The 14,082-nt window shown below is 54.7% G+C and overlaps 3 protein-coding genes across 3 annotated transcripts in view; all 3 read left to right on the top strand.

Annotated features, from left to right (window-relative positions):
* LOC140716067 (protein FAM3A-like) overlaps window positions 1-3,689 on the top strand; it is a 28,194-nt gene extending 24,505 nt beyond the window's left edge. The window contains exons 11-13 of the mRNA XM_073028754.1: window positions 2,163-2,271; window positions 2,543-2,672; window positions 3,363-3,689. The gene's annotated coding sequence lies outside the window, so the exon portion shown is untranslated. The remainder of the gene's footprint in view (window positions 1-2,162; window positions 2,272-2,542; window positions 2,673-3,362) is intronic.
* LOC140715730 (protein FAM107B-like) lies at window positions 2,192-3,506 on the top strand. Its single transcript, XM_073028101.1, has 3 exons — window positions 2,192-2,271; window positions 2,543-2,672; window positions 3,363-3,506. Exons 1-3 carry the CDS (start codon window positions 2,192-2,194, stop codon window positions 3,504-3,506), a joined length of 354 nt encoding a protein of 117 aa, XP_072884202.1.
* Window positions 3,690-4,700: 1,011 nt separating the features above from the next.
* The window catches only part of renbp (renin binding protein), a 30,743-nt gene continuing 21,361 nt past the window's right edge, over window positions 4,701-14,082 (top strand). Inside the window, exons 1-5 of the mRNA XM_073028753.1 lie at window positions 4,701-4,771; window positions 5,382-5,484; window positions 6,418-6,493; window positions 9,924-9,999; window positions 11,031-11,203. Of these exons, the coding sequence (XP_072884854.1) occupies window positions 5,384-5,484; window positions 6,418-6,493; window positions 9,924-9,999; window positions 11,031-11,203 (426 nt within the window). The 5' untranslated portion in view covers window positions 4,701-4,771; window positions 5,382-5,383. The remainder of the gene's footprint in view (window positions 4,772-5,381; window positions 5,485-6,417; window positions 6,494-9,923; window positions 10,000-11,030; window positions 11,204-14,082) is intronic.

The raw sequence follows: 14,082 nt of genomic DNA, 5'->3' as shown, positions 1-14,082 counted from the left end.
TATTTGTGAAAGATTTCGCCTGGTATGAGTTGGGTTCATTTTTTTTTGCTGGGGGAGGGGGGGGCATCCATAATACATAGGAGCAGAATTAGACAATTTGCCCTTCGAGTCTGCCGCCATTCTATCCTTGCTGATGTCCCTCTCAACCCACTTTCTCCTCGATAGCTTCAACACCCTGATTAATCAACCTCCTTTATATATAACCCAGTGATTTGGCCTCGGCAGCCGTCTGTGGCAATGAATTCCACAGATTCGCCAACCTCTGGCTAAAGAAATTCCTCCTCATCTCTGATTTAAATGGATGTCCTTGTATTCTGAGGCTGTGCTCCCTGGTCCTAGACTCCCCCACTATTGCACATCCACTCTATCTGGACCTCTCAATATCTGAGTGAGACCCCCACACGTTCTTCTAAACTCCAGCGAGTTACAGGCCCGGAGTCATCAAAGTTCCTCACACGTTAACCCTTTCATTCCCAGAATCTCTCTTGTGAACCTCTGGACCTGCTCCAATGCCAGCACGTAATTTCTTAGATAAGGGTCCCAGATTGCTCTCAGTACTCAAAGTGAGGTTTGACCGATGCCTTATGTTCTCTCCCCTCTGGCCCTCTCTATGACAGAGCATATCAATCTTTGCTTTAAATATACTTGGCGCAGACATAGCATACTCACAACTTACCAACCCAAGTTGTACATCTTTGGAATGTGGGGGGGGGGGAGATCCAGGGCTCCGGGAGAAAACCCACGCGGTGACAGGGAGAACGTACAAACTCCTTCCAGGGAGCGGCGGAGCTGAACCCGAGTCGCTGGCGCTATGTACTGCCCCCTTGTACTCTGCGGAGGAAACGTTTTCTACTGTTACCTTTGCCTCTCAATATCTTAAACACATCTGTCACGTCTCCCCTCAGCCTCTGGGTTAAAGTTCAGCTAAAGTTAGAGTGAGGGGTGGGTGGACAGGTGGGGGTAGAAGTGGGAGTTTGGTCGTGTTCTCTGTGAACGGGGTGGGGAGCAGCACCTCTGAACCTCACTGAGGTGTGTGTGAACTTGGGGAGAACAGTACAGGCCCTTCAGCCCACAACCTTGTGCTGACCCTTTAACCCACTCTACAATCAGTTTAACCCTTCCTTTCGCTTTTCCATCATCCATGTGCCTATCCTAGAGTTTCTTAAATGTCCCGAACTTATCTGCCTCTACCAGCTCCCCTGGAAATGCCCCCACCAATCTCTGCATAAGACAGCTTATCTCTTGCATTTCCCCTACAATCTCCATAAAATTGTGCTTCCTCGTATTAGCCCTTTTCACCCTGGGAAAATGTCTCTGGCTGGCCACCCTATCTATGCCTCTGATCATCTTGTACACCTCTGTCAAGGCACCTCTCATCCTCCTTCACTCTAAAGTGAAAGCCCCAGTTCACTCCAGCTTTGCTCTCTAATCCAGACGGCATCCTGGCGAATCTCCTCTGCACCCTCTCCACATCCTTCCTATGGTGAGGCGACCAGAACAGAACACAATACTCCAAGTGTGTTTTATAGAGTTGTAACATTACCTCGCCACCCTTGAACTCTGTCACCTGACCAATATCGGCCAACACATCACTCATCTTCTTAGCGGCCCGATCAGCTTGCCCATGGATGTGGACCCCATCAATCCTGCGTTCTGCCTTCCAATTCTACCTCCCAAAGTTAATCATGTCACATCCTTAAAGTTTCAGCTCCAATTGCATTTGTCAGTCCACATGGAGGAAGAGTAGGGGGAGCACAGTAGAGTGGGAGTGCTTGGAAAGTGATGGAGCTTGCAGGGGGTGGGGATCTCTCCGAAGGAGAAACAATGTAGAGGAGGGGGAGTCCTTGCAAAAATATTGAAGGACCTTAGAGAAATTGAGGGAAGCTAGAAGAGGGGGAGTCAGGAGGGACTGAGAGAGCAAAGTGGAGGAGGATAGTTCAGTAGTATTGAGTGAGGCAAGAAGAGAAGGAGCCCTCAAAGGGATTGAGGAGGCACGGTGGAGTGGTTTCCCTTGGAAATATTCAAGGGGGTAAGATGATGAGAGTTCCTTGGCCTGAGGGAAACTCCTTGGAGCATGGGGGGGGGGATAATACTCAGGGTAGTGAGGGACAGTGGATGGAGGGTTGGCAGTCATGACCACACTCAAGGCAGGTGTTCCCCAGGGCTGCAGCCGAGGGACTCAGGGAAGAGGATGCTCCCGGCCCTGGGCTCGGTGAAGGCGGCTCGGACCCACCAGGACCTGCACCGTGAACTGCGCCTTGCCCACCGCAGGTGAGGGGTGTGGAAGGGGGAGGGAAGAGGTGAGAGGGGTAGGAATGCAGGGAGGAGGGGGAGGGGTGAGGATGTGTGTGAGGAGGGAAGTGGTGAAGCGTGTGCAGGGGAGGGGTTGATGGGCAGGAGGGGATTGCAAAGGGGAGGGTTGGGGTGGGGGAGGGGGCAGGGGTTGATGGGGATGGAAGGGGAGGTAGTGAGGTGTGGGTTGTCACCATTCCCAACCCATGACCCACTCACACCCACTGACAACCTCTTGCCCGTCCCCAAGGGGCTTGGCCAGCAAGACGGAGCTGCAGAAGGTTCTGGAACAGCGGGAACAGCGCAGGGTGCAGGATGAGCCGCCAGAACACTCCCCACTCCAGCGAGAGTTCCTCAGGAGGCAGCAGAAGAAAGAGGAGGTGAGGCAGAGGAGCTAAGGAATGAAAAGTGGGGCCACACTGAGGGGGTGGGGCCAAGGGATTAGAGGTGGGGCCACAGTGAGGGGGTGGGGCATGGGATTAGAGGTGGGATCACACTGAGGGGATGGGGCAAGGGATTAGGGGGCGGGGCCAAGGGATTAGAGGGCGGGACCAAGGGATTCGGGTTGGGGCAAGGGATTGGAGGTGGGATCACACTGAGGGGGCGGGGCCAATGGATGAGAGGTGGGGCCACAGTGAGGGGTGGGCCAAGTGATTAGGGGGCGGGGCCAATGGATGAGAGGTGGGGCCACAGAGGGGTGGGCCGTGATTAGGGGGCGGGGCCAAGGGATTAGAGGTGGGATCACATTGAGGGGCGGGACCGAGGGATTAGAGGTGGGACCACACTGAGGGGGTGGTGGAAACTTGCAGGGGTGAAGTACCAGGCGATGAGGGGCGGGAAAGGAATACAAGGGAGGGTGTGACCAGGTTGGGGAAAGCAAAGGAGGTTTGGAGCTGTAGAGGTGTTGCCTCGTTTAGAGGTAAGGTATCTTCATTGATGGGCGGTCCTTAGCTCAGATGGGCACTTGGCTTCTGTCTCTGCGCGGGTCTTGATGCGAAAGGGCGTGGCTTTAGGTGGGCGTGGCTGCCCTGAGTGACAGCTTCCTCTGCTCTCCCCCCTCCCCCCCGCAGCTGCTGAGGCTGGAGTTGGCGGCCCGGGCGGAGGCTGAGGGAGCGCCCGAGTTTGTTCAAGTGAAGGAGCGGCTGCGGAGGACGCAGGAGCCACCGAGCCCGGAGTCCGAGGCCCTGGAGCAGAAACACAGCGCACCCGCCTGAGGGAAGCCGGCCGTCCTAACCCACCCTCTCCACCCGTACCAACCTACCTCCTCCTTTCTGTCCTACCCTCCCTCCGTGAGATCGGTTTACAGTGTGGTTCGATGGTCTCTGTCTCTGGTTTACGGACTGTGTAGCCCACCCCTCAACATCCCTCCAGCCCACAATAAAACATTCCTCATTTTCGACTGTTGTTCAAACTGTTTCTTTTGTGAGGGCCGTGTGTCGGAGGGAGGGGAGGAGAGGGGCGGAGTGAGGGGAGTGTGTCGGAGGGAGGTGAGGAGGGGGCGAAGTGAGGGGTGTGTGTCGAGGGGAGGGGAGAAGAGGGGCGGAGGGAGGGGAGTGTGTCGGAGGGAGGGGAGGAGAGGGGCGGAGTGAGGGGAGTGTGTCGGAGGGAGGTGAGGAGGGGGCGAAGTGAGGGGTGTGTGTCGGAGGGAGGGGAAGAGGGGCTGAGTGACGGGAGTGTGTCGGAGGGAGGGGAGGAGAGGGGCGGAGTGAGGGGAGTGTGTCGGAGGGAGGGGTGGAGAGGGGCGGAGTGAGGGGAGTGTGTCGGAGGGAGGGGAGGAGAGGGGCGGAGTGAGGGGAGTGTGTCGGAGGGAGGGGAGGAGAGGGGCGGAGTGAGGGGAGTGTGTCGGAGGGAGGGGTGGAGAGGGGCGGAGTGAGGGGAGTGTGTCGGAGGGAGGGGAGGAGAGGGGCGGAGTGAGGGGAGTGTGTCGGAGGGAGGGGAGGAGAGGGGCGGAGTGAGGGGAGTGTGTCGGAGGGAGGGGAGGAGAGGGGCGGAGTGAGGGGAGTGTGTCGGAGGGAGGGGAGGAGAGGGGCTGAGTGACGGGGTGTGTCGGAGGGAGGGGTGGAGGGGCTGAGTGACGGGAGTGTGTCGGAGGGAGGGGAGGAGAGGGGCGGAGTGAGGGGAGTGTGTCGGAGGGAGGGGAGGAGAGGGGCGGAGTGAGGGGAGTGTGTCGGAGGGAGGGGAGGAGAGGGGCTGAGTGACGGGAGTGTGTCGGAGGGAGGGGTGGAGGGGCTGAGTGACGGGAGTGTGTCGGAGGGAGGGGTGGAGGGGCTGAGTGACGGGAGTGTGTCGGAGGGAGGAGGGGTAGAGGTCGAACGGTCTGAAGGGACGGATCCGGATTTGAAATTCCCGCGAAAATTGCGGGGACGCGGTGACGTCACGCCGCCGTCACACCCGGGAAGCGACGGCGAGTGAAAGCGAGTGCGCAGGCGCGGCTGGGGTCCGAGCAGCTGACTGGAAGCTCGGGACCGGGAGTGAGTGAGTGAGTGAACATCGCAGAGTGAGGGCGGAGGGGGATGAGGGGAGGGAGAGAGAGGGATAAAGGAAGAGCGGGAGAAGGAAATAAGGGGGAGAGGAGGGGGGAGGGGTGTTGAAGGGAAAAGAGGACGGGGAATGGGCATCAAAGAGAGGGAGGTAGGTGAGTGGGATGGGTTTGAAGGGAGGGTATGGGGAAGAAAAAGAGAAGAGGCTGGAGAGGGGGAAAGGGAGGGGAGGTGAGAGAGAAGCGTTTGAGGGGCGTAGTGGGAAGGGGAGGGTGGGGCAAAGGGGAGAAGGAGAGTGGAAACGGAAGGGAGGGTGAGATAGGGAAAGGGGAGAGGAATGTGATGGGGATGCAGGTTTGGGTGAAGGGGAGGGAGGGTGTATTAAAGGAAAATGGAAGGGGGGTTGAACTGAGGGAGCGGATGACAGAGTCTGAGGGAAGTGGGAGTTTGGACTGAAAGTGTGTGTCATGTGAGTGATGTGAGGACGGAAGTGCATGGGACGAGGGCGGGGCTGGAAGTGGTGTGGGGCAGAGAGGGAGCGTCCCTGATTTGCCCCCCCTCCCCACCCCTGGCTGACCACTTCACCTTCCCCATCGGTCTTGCCTGCAGGGATGTCGCGGGAAGAGCTCGAAGGTTTCCGGGATAAGATCCGCAAGGAGCTCGACCGGACCGTCGACTTCTGGCTGAAGTTTTCCCACGACCGGGAGTTCGGGTGAGGGGTCCACGGCGTCAGGGTGGGGCGAGGGAGGAGGAGGGGCGGCAATAGAAAGATGGAGCCCCTTGGGAGGGGATAATGAGGGAGAGAGTGAGCGCCTTGGGAGGGGATAATGAGGGAGAGAGTGAGCCCCATGGGAGGGGATAATGAGGGAGAGAGTGAGCCCCGTGGGAAGGGATAGTGAGGGAGAGAGTGAGCCCCATGGGAGGGGATAGTGAGGGAGAGAGTGAGCCCCGTGGGAAGGGATAGTGAGGGAGAGAGTGAGCCCCATGGGAGGGGATAGTGAGGGAGAGAGTGAGCGCCTTGGGAGGGGATAATGAGGGAGAGAGTGAGCGCCTTGGGAGGGGATAATGAGGGAGAGAGTGAGCCCTGTGGGAGGGGATAGTGAGGGAGAGAGTGAGCCCCGTGGGAGGGGATAGTGAGGGAGAGAGTGAGCCCCTTGGGAAGGGATAGTGAGAGAGAGTGAGCCCCGTGGGAAGGGATAGTGAGGGAGAGAGTGAGCCCCTTGGGAGGGGATAGTGAGGGAGAGAGTGAGCCCCGTGGGAGGGGATAGTGAGGGAGAGAGTGAGCGCCTTGGGAAGGGATAGTGAGGGAGAGAGCTCTGTGGGAGGGGTAGTGAGGGAGTTGGAGAGTACGAGGGGGCAGTGGGGAAGAGAGGGATTGCCATAGGAGGGGAGACAAGGGAGGAAGAGGGGCAGTGAAGGAGAGGGAGAGCACTGTGAGGGGGGTAGTGAGGGAGGAATCACTGTGGGAGGGGCAGAGGGAGTGTGCCATGGGGGTGGCAGCGAGGAGGGAGAGGGATCTCTGTGGGAGGGGCGACAAGGTGGAAAGGACTGGGGCAGCGAGGAGGGCGCCCCGTGAGGGGGTTGGCAGGGTGGGAGAGGCGGGGAAGGATGGAGTCCCTGATCTTCCGAGACCTTTACCTCGCAGGGGCTTTTTCACGTGTCTGAGTCGCGATGGTTCTGTCTACGATGAGTTAAAGTATATCTGGCTGCAGGGAAGACAGGTGAGCGAACAGCCGACATTAAACCCTGGACCAGTCACCGGGTACCCACCCCCTCCACCTTGTCCGCGCCGTCTCCAGTCTGACAGTAACCTTGGCGGCCTTTTGGGATCTCCCCGGTCGCTTCTCGTTTTCAGAGCTGAGTTTGTTGTTTTTGTGTGGCCACGTCCAGCACCGCACAGGGTTAAAGAGGAGTTCACAGGCTCGACATATGCAGAACGTCTCAAAAGGAAGGTATTAAATTGTGCAATAGTTGGAGGGGCAGGTGGTGCTCCAGAAACAGAGGCTGTGGAAGGACAGGTTAGGAGAATGGGCAGGGAAGTGTATGGTCATGCACTGTGGTAGAAGGAATTCAGACGCGGGCTGCTTTCCAAGTGGAGCAAATTCAGAAACCCGAGCTGCAAGGGGCTTGGGAGTCCTCGTGCAGAATCTCCTAACTTGCAGGTTGAGTCGGTGATAAGGAAGGCAAATGCCACGTTAGCGTTCATTTTCAGAGGAGTAGAATTTCATAGCAAGGACATAATGCTCAAAGTTCAACGTAAATTTTATGACAGTACCTGTACATCACCACAGACTACGCTGAGGGTCATTTACCTGCGGGCAGACTCAGCAAATCTACAGAATGGTAACTGTAACAGGATCAGTGAAAGATCAGCCAGAGCGCAGAAGACAACAAACGGTGCAGATGGAAATAGAAATAAATGGTAATAAATAATGAGAATATGAGATAACAAAATAAAGAGTCCTTAAAGTGAGTTCATTGGTTACGGGAACATCTCCGTGGATGGACAAGTGAGTGTAGTTACCCCCTTTGGTTCGAGGGGCTGATGGTTGAGGGTGGTAACTGATCTTGAACCTGGTGCTGTGGGTCTGAGGCTCCTGGACCTTCTCCGTGACGGCAGCAGCGGGAAGCGAGCTGGGCCTTGGTGCTGGGATTCCTGAGGATGGACGCTGCTTTCCGCCCACAGCGTTTCGTGTCGATGTGCTCCACGGTTCGGGGGCCTTACCCGTGAGCTGAATTCGCTACCTTTTCAGACATTGCTGAGGCTTTACAAGGATTGATCTGACCGCAATTAGAGTCTCGTGGGAGATTTTGGGTCCCTTATCTAAGTACGGATGTGCTGGCATTGAAGGGCATTCCGAGGTTTATGGGGGTGATCCCAAGAACGAAAGGGTTAACGTGTGTGGAGTGTTTGATGGCTCCCTGGAGTTCAGAAGAATGGGTGGGGGTAGGGGGGAAGAGATCCCACTGAAACCGATCGAATGCTGACAGGCCCAGATAGAGTGGACATGGAGAGGATGTTTCCTATAGGGAGGGAGTCTGGGACCAGAGGGCACAGCCTCAAAATAGAAGGAACAGAGACGAGGAGGAATTTCTTCAGACGAAGAGTGGTTCATCCCTGGAGTTCACTGGGATGTGAAGGCAGAGAGTGACGTGCTTTTGATTGGTTTAAGGATTATGGGGAGAAGGTTGAGAGGGATAATAGATCTGCCGTGATGGAATGGCAGAGCAGACTCGATGGGCTGAAGGGCCTAGCTCTTTGTTCTGCATGGATGTTTGATTTTACACGCCCTTCTTCGGTGTCTTCGATGATTTGTGCACGGTTTATGTTGTGCGGGTGGTCTGTATCTGCCTGCTCGAGAAGCCATCTTTCCGTTCTCACGATGCCGGAGATCCAGAACGACTCACACAACTGTCTGGAGGGACTCAGCAGGTCAGGGGGCACCGATGGAAGCGAATAAACAGCCGACGTTTAGGACCAGCGCCCTCGACAAAGGGTCTCGGCGACTTTCGCTCATGGGAAAGGCGTGCCACTTCTCCTGGTGAACCTCCTCCGCAGTCCCTCGATCGCAAGCACGTCCTTCCTAAACTCCAGAGGTCCCGCGTCCAGAGTAACGCGCGTACGAAACGCTGGAGAAACTCGGCTGGTCGGGCAGCGCCGACAGAGGGGAATGGACAGTCGGCGTTTCGGGCCGAGACCCGTCATCAGGACTGGGAAGGGAGGGGGAAGAAGGGGGTGTGTTGCAGAATGGAGAGGGAGGAGGACAAGCTGGCGGGTGGGTGGGTGGGTGGGTGGCGAGGAGGTATGCTGTGAGAGTTTCACCCTGCACTCAGCGGTGACTTTACTGGATACGTGTTAATGCAAATATCAAATCAGCCAATCACGGGGCAGCAACTCAATGCATAAGAGGGCGCAGACGTGGCCAAGAGGTCCGGTTGTCGTTCAGACCGAACATCAGGAAACGTGATCTCGGTGAACGTTGGTGCCAGGCGGGGCGACGGAGAGGATGGAAGCGCCGTGCCGAATTGGGAAGGTCGAGGACGGGCCGAGTCAAAGCGGCGGCATCCAAGCCCCAGAGCGTACGGGCGACGTTTGGACGGCGAGTTAGCTGCCGGGCCGGATTGTCGGGGTCTGAGGCGAGGGACGGGCCGGTTTAGCTCGGTTTAGGCGAGGGACCCGGCGAGCTGAGGGTCCGTGAACGCTATTCGCTCGCGTTTATTGTTTGCGTGATTTGTTTTTTTTCTCAGGTTTTATTATAACGGGCTCTATTGGGCTTCCGTGTTTCCCGGCTGCCTATTGGGCGACGAATCTCAAGGTTGCGTGTACATACTGTGATAACAAATGCACTTTGAACTTTGAGTCTCTCAGAAACTGCTGATCTCCTGGGATTTTCACCCACAACCGTCTCTAGAGTTTGCGGAGAATGGTGCGAGAAACAAAAAAAAAAATCTCCAATGAGCGGAGTTCTGTGGGTGAAAATGCCCTGTTGGTGAGAGAGGTTGGAGGAGAATGGCCAGACTGGTTCAAGCTGACAGGAAGGCGACAGTAACTCAAACAACCACACGTTACAACAGTGAAGAACTTCTGCGAACTCGCAACATGTTGAAACTTGAAATGGGCGGGCTACAGCAGCAGAAAGCCACAGACGTTAACTCAGTGGCCACCGTATCACATGTAGGAGGTACCGAGTAACGCGGCCATTGAGTGTATGTTCCAAAGTATGTGATAAGTTTGAGAAAAGTTTAGCACGAGAGGTATAAGTTTAAGCTGACTGGAGGAAAGTATAGGGGGAAATGTTGGAGGTAAGTTTTTTTTACACTGAGAGTGGTGGGTGTGTGGAACGTCCTGCCAGGGGTGGTGGTGGAGGGAGGTACTTTAGGGGCATTTAAGAGACTTTTAGATAGGAAACTGCAGGGCTACGTGGGAAGGAAGGGTCAGCTTGACTTTAGAGTGTTACCAGGGCCAGTTCCATGTTGTACATTTATGGGCCTACTGGATCGGGCTGCGATTCCGGCCGCTGTCTGTACGGAGTCTGTACGCTCTCCCCGTGACCGTGTGGATTTCCCCCGGGCACTCCCACGTTACAAAGATGTATTCCAGCGGGAGTCTTGTGATGTGTAAAACGTGTCCCCGTCGCCCTCCCTCCACAGGTCTGGACTTACTGCCGGCTCTACCGGAAAGTTCCGCGCTTTCACCGACAGGAATTGCTGGATGCAGCGGCAGCTGGTAAGACCGTAAGACGTGGGACCAGAGTGAGGCCATTCAGCCCATCGAGTTTGCTCTGCCATTCCAACATGGCTGATTTACTATCCCTCCCGACCCCATTCTCCTGCCTTCTCCCTGTGCCCGTTTACACCCCGACTAATCAAGAGGCTGTCAATCTATACTTTAAATATACCCCATGACTTGGCCTCCATAAGCTGTCTGTGACAATGAATTTCACAGATTCACCACCCTTTGGCTGAAGTAATTCCTCTTCATCTCCGTTCGAAAGGGACGTCCTTCTGTTTTGTGGTTCCGTCCTCCGGTCCTTGACTCTCCCCACTATCGGGAACATCCTGTTCAGATCCACTCTGTCCAGGCCTTTCAGAATTCGAAAGGTTTCAATGACATGCCCTCCCCCTCATTCTTCTAAACTCCAGCAAGTTCAGCCCCAGAGCCGTCAAGCACGCCTCAAACGTTAAGCCTTTCGTTCCCGGGATAAAGCTCGTGGTCCTCCTCCGAACCCTCTCCAACGTCAGCACGTCCTTTCTTAGATGAGGGGTCCAAAACTGCTCATAATCCTCCAAGTGAGGCCTCACCAGTGCCTGAGAAATCCTCAGCACCACATCCTTGTTTTTATATTGTAATCCTCTCGACATGAATGCTAACGTTGCATTCGCCTTCCTCGCCACAGGCTCAACCTGAAAAATTAGCCTTTAGGCAATCCTGCACGAGGACGCCCAAGTCCATTTGCGCCTCAGATTTCTAATTTTGCTCCATGTTTCAGAAAATAGTTCACACCGTTATTCCTTTTATCAAAATGCATGACCGACCACTTCCCAACACTAATCCATCTGCTACTTCTCTGCCCAGTTTCCCAATGGTAGAGTTTACCCCGAGGTACGGTGGGCCGCCCTTGTTGCCCCTCTGCAAGCTCTATGCTCCCCCCTCACCGCCCCTCCTGCGGCACGGCGCTCCCTCCTCTCCTCGCCGCCCCTCCCACCGTTCGCCAACTGACATGTCGGGTGTGTGGGGCTGTCGGTTCCCTCCCTCAGGCGGGGAGTTCCTGATACGCCACTCGGCGGCCTTTGGCGAGGGCCGGAAGCGGGCATTCTGCGTCAGCCGGGACGGACGAGCGGTCAAGGTCCAGCGAACCATCTTCAGTGAGTGCTTCTACGTGCTGGCTATGGACGAGCTGTGGAGGGCCACCGGGCAGGACCGATACCAGGTACGCACGATGGAATTGATGGCTTTGTTGCAAAGTTTGCAGACGGGATGAGGGCAGATAGGTGGAGGGGCAGGTAGTGTTGAGGAAGTAGAGAGGCCGCAGGAAGTAGAATGGGCAAAGAAGTGGCTGATAGAATACAGTGTTGGGAAGTGTATGGTTGCGCACCTTAGTGGAAGAAATGAAATGGTTGTCTGGTTTCCAAGTGGAAAGAACATACAAACATACAAATCCAAAGGGACTTGGGAGTCCTTGTGCAGGATTCCCTAAAGGTTAATTCTCAGGTTGTGTCTGTGGTGAGGAAGGCAAATCTGATGTTAGCATTCATTTCGATAGGACTAGAAAATGAAAATAAGGATGTAATGTTGAGACTTTATACGGCCTCACTTGGAGAATTATGAACGGATTTGGGCCCCGTATCTTAGAAAGGATGTGCTGAAACTGGAGAGGGTTCAAAGGAGGTTCACGAAAATGATCCCAGGGTTAAAGGGCTTGTCGTGCGAAAAGCGTCTGCAGGCTCTGGGCCTGTATTCACTAGGCCTCAGAAGCATGAGGGTGACCTCACTGAAGCCTGTCGAATGGTGAAAGACCTGATAGAGTGGATGTGGAGAGGATGTTTCCCATGGAGGGAGAGTCTAAGACCAGCAGACACAACCTCAGAATAGAAGGGTGTCCTTTTAGAATGGAGATGAGGAGAAATTTCTTCAGTCAGAGAGTGCTGAATCTGTGGAATTTGTTGCCACAGGCAGCTGTGGGGGGCAAGTTTTTTTGTGTATTTAAGGCAGAGATTGATGGAATCTGGATTAGTCAGGGCATGAAGGAATACGGGGGGGGGGGGGGTATATCAGCCATGATGAAATGTCAGCAGACTGGATGGGCCAAATGGCCTAATTCTGTTCTGTTATGGTCTTTTGGAGACCCTCTGTGCGTAGTCGTCTGTGTGTGTATCTGTGCGTCTCTCCTCCTCATTCTCCCTGTCTGTCCCTCTCTGTAATTGAGAGACTGCCTGGGCATGTTTGTGTGAGAGAGAGAATCCCTGTGTGTGTGTGTGTGTGTGAGAGAGAATCCCTATGTGTGTGAGAGAAAGAGAATCCCTGTGTGTGAGAGAAAGAGAATCCCTGTGTGTGAGAGAGAGAGAGCCCCTGTGTGTGTGAGAGAGAGAGAATCCCTGTGTGTGTGAGAGAGAGCCCCTGTGTGTGTTTGTGTGTGTGAGAATCCCTGTGTGTGTGTGTGTGTGTGTGTGAGAGAGAATCCCTGTGTGTGTGTGTGTGTGTGTGTGTGAGAGAATCCCTGTGTGTGTGTGTGAGAGAGAGAATCCCTGTGTGTGTGTGAGAGAATCCCTGTGTGTGTGTGAGAGAATCCCTGTGTGTGTGTGTGAGAGAATCCCTGTGTGTGTGTGAGAGAATCCCTGTGTGTGTGTGTGAGAGAATCCCTGTGTGTGTGTGTGTGTGTGTGAGAGAGAGAATCCCTGTGTGTGTGTGTGTGTGTGTGTGTGTGTGTGTGAGAGAGAGAGAGAATCCCTGTGTGTGTGTGTGTGTGTGTGAGAGAGAGAGAATCCCTGTGTGTGTGAGAGAGAGAGAATCCCTGTGTGTGTGTGAGAGAGAGAATCCCTGTGTGTGTGTGTGTGTGTGTGTGAGAGAGAGAGAGAATCCCTGTGTGTGTGTGTGAGAGAGAGAGAATCTCTGTGTGTGTGTGAGAGAGAGAATCCCTGTGTGTGTGTGAGAGAGAGAATCCCTGTGTGTGTGTGTGTGAGAGAGAGAGAATCCCTGTGTGTGTGAGAGAGAGAGAATCCCTGTGTGTGTGAGAGAGAGAGAATCCCTCTGTGTGTGTGAGAGAGAGAATCCCTGTGTGTGTGTGTGTGTGTGTGTGTGTGAGAGAGAGAGAGAGAATCCCTGTGTGTGTGTGTGAGAGAGAGAATCTCTGTGTGTGTGAGAGAGAGAATCCCTGTGTGTGTGTGAGAGAGAATCCCTGTGTGTGTGTGTGTGAGAGAGAGAGAATCCCTGTGTGTGTGAGAGAGAGAGAATCCCTGTGTGTGTGAGAGAAAGAGAATTCCTGTGTGTGTGAGAGAGAGAGAATCCCTGTGTGTGTGAGAGAGAGAATCCCTGTGTGTGTGAGAGAGAGAGAATCCCTCTGTGTGTGTGAGAGAGAGAATCCCTGTGTGTGTGTGTGTGTGTGTGTGTGAGAGAGAGAGAATCCCTGTGTGTGTGTGAGAGAGAGAGAATCTCTCTGTGTGTGAGAGAGAGAATCCCTGTGTGTGTGTGAGAGAGAGAATCCCTGTGTGTTTGTGAGAGAGAGAGAGAGAGAGCCCCTGTGTGTGTGAGAGAGAGAGAATCCCTGTGTGTGTGAGAGAGAGAGAATCCCTGTGTGTGTGTGAGAGAGAGAATCCCTGTGAGTGTGAGAGAGAGCCCCTGTGTGTGTTTGTGTGTGTGTGAGAGAGAGAATCCCTGTGTGTGTGTGTGAGAGAGAATCCCTGTGTGTGTGTGTGTGTGTGTGTGTGTGTGTGAGAGAGAGAGAGAGAATCCCTGTGTGTGTGTGTGTTAAGAGAGAATCCCTGTGTGTGTGTGAGAAAATCCCTGTGTGTGTGTGTGAGAGAATCCCTGTGTGTGTGTGAGAGAGAGAGAGAGAGAATCCCTGTGTGTGTGTGTGTGTGTGTGAGAGAGAGAGAATCCCTGTGTGTGAGAGAGAGAGAATTCCTGTGTGTGTGTGAGAGAGAATCCCTGTGTGTGTGTGAGAGAGAGAGAATCCCTGTGTGTGTGTGAGAGAGAGAATTCCTGTGTGTGTGTGTGTGTGTGTGTGTGTGTGTGAGAGAGAGAGAATCCCTGTGTGTGTGAGAGAGAGAATCCCTGTGTGTGTGAGAGAGAGCCCCTGTGTGTGTTTGTGTG

Source organism: Hemitrygon akajei, chromosome 24 (genome assembly GCF_048418815.1).
Source record: "Hemitrygon akajei chromosome 24, sHemAka1.3, whole genome shotgun sequence".
Lineage (NCBI taxonomy): Eukaryota > Metazoa > Chordata > Chondrichthyes > Myliobatiformes > Dasyatidae > Hemitrygon > Hemitrygon akajei.
Note: the sequence above shows the minus strand (reverse complement) of the source record. Positions and strands in the feature narration are given on the sequence as shown.